This window comes from Phacochoerus africanus, chromosome 1 (assembly GCF_016906955.1).
Source record: "Phacochoerus africanus isolate WHEZ1 chromosome 1, ROS_Pafr_v1, whole genome shotgun sequence".
Lineage (NCBI taxonomy): Eukaryota > Metazoa > Chordata > Mammalia > Artiodactyla > Suidae > Phacochoerus > Phacochoerus africanus.
The window spans coordinates 229261419-229265192 of NC_062544.1; the positions used below are offsets into that span (position 1 = coordinate 229261419).

At 41.0% G+C, this 3774-nt stretch overlaps 1 protein-coding gene across 1 annotated transcript; it reads left to right on the forward strand.

The window, feature by feature from the left end:
• Window positions 1–2751: 2751 nt before the first annotated feature.
• LOC125113168 (uncharacterized) lies at window positions 2752–3570 on the forward strand. Its single transcript, XM_047755705.1, has 2 exons — window positions 2752–3091; window positions 3268–3570. Exons 1-2 carry the CDS (start codon window positions 2849–2851, stop codon window positions 3568–3570), a joined length of 546 nt encoding a protein of 181 aa, XP_047611661.1. The 5' UTR covers window positions 2752–2848.
• Window positions 3571–3774: the final 204 nt, after the last annotated feature.

Sequence of the window (3774 nt, forward strand, 5' to 3'; positions counted from 1 at the left end):
AATCCAAGGGGATGGTTTCTGTAAGTATAGAATATTACCTGAATCAAATAACTTTTTCTTCTGCCTGAGGAAGACAGCTAAATCTTCTTAGAAGAAGTGATACTGTCATTAGACCAGGCAGCAAAGAGGGGAAGGGACACTTCAGGCAAAATGAAAAATGTTTAAAGAAATATGGTGCTCTCAGGAAATGGTGAGTGCTAAGTTTTCACAGAAGCAGAAGATATCCAAGGGCACCTGGTGGACTAGAAGTTGGACAGGTGACATGGGGCCAGATCACAAAGGACCTGTATCTTTCTGGGGGAATAGGGAGCAGAGCATTAAATGGGAGAGTGGTAGGATCCAGTTTGTTTTAGAAAGATTATTTAGAAAGCTCATTTGTGAAGGGTGAATTTAGAGCCTTGTCAAAGTATGGTTCAGGCACAATGAGTGCCTGACTCAGGGCCATTTCAAGGCAGTGGAGAAGCCAGGTTAACTTTCAGAGTCTTGACTTTGCCTGGCCAACTTCTCTTTTTAGTTCTATCTGCACCTCTTTGGGGTCTGTTCTGGCTCCTACCTTGATAGTTGCTATCTCCATAGTTTCTTCTTTTTTTTGTCTTTTGTTGTTGTTGTTATTGTTGTTGCTATTTCTTGGGCCGCTCCCGTGGCATATGGAGGTTCCCAGGCTAGGGGTCTAATTGGAGCTGTAGCCACCGGCCTACGCCAGAGCCACAGCAACACGGGATCCGAGCCGCGTCTGCAACCTACACCACAGCTCACAGCAACGCCGGATCGTTAACCCACTGAGCAAGGGCAGGGACCTAACCCGCAACCTCATGGTTCCTAGTCGGATTCGTTAACCACTGCGCCACGACGGCAACTCCAGTTTCTTCTTAAATAGTAGATTGATAGAACTTGAGCCTACAGTCTCTCATTTATTACATGGATTTTTTTTCTCTCTCAAAGACTTTACCAAACTTTCCTAATAGTGTGGAACTGAAACTCATTACCAAAAAAAAAAAAAAAAACTATGTTAATATATTAGTAAATACATTCTGTCCTTAGATACCATCTTTTGTGACAAGTAATATTCTTTGGACTTGACATGTAATTTGAGTGATTTACACAAAATGCACTAATTCCTTCATGAAAATTTTATGGACATTTGCTGTGTGAAGGCACTGTTAGCTTCACTAAAGGGTAACTTAAAAAGTACTGCATGTCCTCTTGCAGAATATACCAACTCTGCTTTATTCTTTACAACTACAAAGCAAGAAACTTTCTAGAAGCATTCAGTTCGTTCATTCATTCACTCATCCACCTATTAATCCAACAAACATTCATTGACTGTCTACTTTGTAAAGGCAAAGTAATGACATGAGGGACACGTTAAGGGTAGTAATAAAAACAGAACAGAGTTCGGATGGATCTCAGAGTTCTTTGAAAGTCCAGAATATAAAAATAACCTCAAGATTTTGGACAACTTAATCTTTAATACTAGGGCCACTTTCATTAAATATTAAAGACCATCTTGGATTAGGGGCTAGAAAGTAAGATTTTAGCTTCTTAGATAACCTCTCCTATCTTTGCCTTCCTGTTCCTTTGGTAGTTTCTTAAAGCTTATGATTACTGGACTGTGCAACTGTATTCATTAGGCCATGATAATTTCAAGAAATGGATAATTAAAGTCTTTCCCATTATCTCTCTATAGGATTTTCTCCTTAGTCAAAAAGGGACTAGATAAGATAGTATGTTTTCTTAGGCAGATATGATAGAAAATATTCAATGTACTCCCCCTTACTTCCTTACTGATGGATCTGTTTGAAAATTGATCAGTTCCACAATTTAGTTAGTGGTTGTTTGCATAAATGACTAAGGTTATAAGAGAGCATTTTAGAAGTACCATAGAACCAGTACATTCCAAATTTAGTGATTATGATTAAAGGAGTTCAGAGGAGAGAAATCATTATAGGCTGAGATGATTAGAGAAAACCTATAGGAGAAAGTGGGATGTTTTTAAAGAACAGTTAACTCTATGATCCTGTATAGTACCGCATGAAGTGTCCCTCTAAAGCAGTAGTTTTCAAATTTTAGAGTGCATGAAAATCACTTGCGTTACTAGGAAAAATGCAAATTCCTAGAACTCAGCTTTAGAGATTCTGATTGTAGGTCTGAGATATGTCCCCCAAAACTGCTTTTTCAAAACAAACAAACAAACAAACAAAAAAACAAAACTGTTAAGTGATTCTGATAGCCATGAAGAATACTGCTTTGGAAATTTGGTAAGTTTCTGCCCAGGAATTTATGCCAGGTTTGATGAAATCTTATTTCTGTGGATTTTGTGTGTCTAGGAGGAAACAACTCCCTGTTCAATGGAGCAATTACTTCAGTGATTCTCTCTCTCCTTTTAGGGAAGCTGAGATCTCCCAGGCCAAGAAGAACGACCTGAGGACTCTATTGCTGAAGGCCATTAAACTCCTTTAGATAAATCCAGAGGGGAAATCTGAGATCAGTACAGCTGTTGTGTCTATGATAGCTTAGGTTAAATCATTGGAAAGATCCAGGGTACTAAGCACTTCTTTAGCATTCAACTCTTGGTCCTTTTCATTGTGAGTTCCTTGTTCCTGCAAAGCTGGCTGGGGTCAGCATAGTGGGTCAAAAAAAATCCCTCAGTGAGAGAGGTTGGGTTTCCCCAATCTCCATCTCAAACCATGTCATTGATGACTTAAACATGTCACCAGATACTCAAGATACAGAAGGTAGGTTCCACCCATGGGAGAATGACCCTCTGAAGAGAAGTTTAAAGTCATCATCAGAGCCATTGGAGGGGACATCTGAGAGTCAAGTGGGTGATGTTTCACGAGATTCTGTCATGCCTCCAGTCCAGAAGAGGAAGCTCGATCCACTTCCAAAAAAGCATAGACATCTTAGGAAGGTCGTAAGGACAAAGAGAAAGAGAAAGAGAAAGAGCAAGAGGAAAGAGAAAGTGGAGACCCACCGCCCTGGTATTCTTCCAGCATCTTTAGTTAGACCACAAAATGAAGAAGATGAGGTGATAGATAACAAGCTGACCCTACTCAGTGCCAAGGAAGATGGTCCTGACCTTCCCAACAAGGTAGGGGTGAGGCATGGGGTGGCATAATTCTGGGCTTTCCACACTTCCATAGGAAAAATAATGACAACTCTTCATTATAAGGAGCTTGAGAAACAAACTAAGATCCTTGGGCCCAGAGAGCATAAAGGAACTGGCATTGGCATTGAGAGCTTTCAACTTCTTTCTTCCACTTGCAGGAGAGATTGCAGAGTCAGCAGGATGAAGACACCTGTGTGATGCATCAGGAATATCCGATCCAGCCCTGTGAGCTCTCAGTGTCCCAGGAGCTCAGGCCCTCTTCTCCTGCAGAGACATCCTTGGCATCACCACCACTCTGCTTTGGTCGTTTTATAAGCTGTGTCTGCCAGACCTTCTCAAGGTCCAGGAAGAGGAAATCTGGAAGAGAGAGCACCAAGCAGGCTGAGGGAGGAGGTGATGCAAAGGCTCCAAGACCTGGTCTTCTGAGGGTTCTGGGCGAAAACAGAGTAGAGCCTCACTAAAGCCTGTAGCAAGTTGTAATTGCTTTAGGTTTCTCTTGTGTTTAGTTTTATAGTTTTCTCCATGTTATTGTTCCTTTCAGTTGAATTCTTGTCTGTCGAAGAGAAAGCTGTTTTTAAGCTGAGATCCTCAAGCCTAAAGAGGTATAAAGTCAAAGTAACTTTGAGGCTTTTAGTACTATGCCCAGTAGTAAGAGTGTGCTTCCT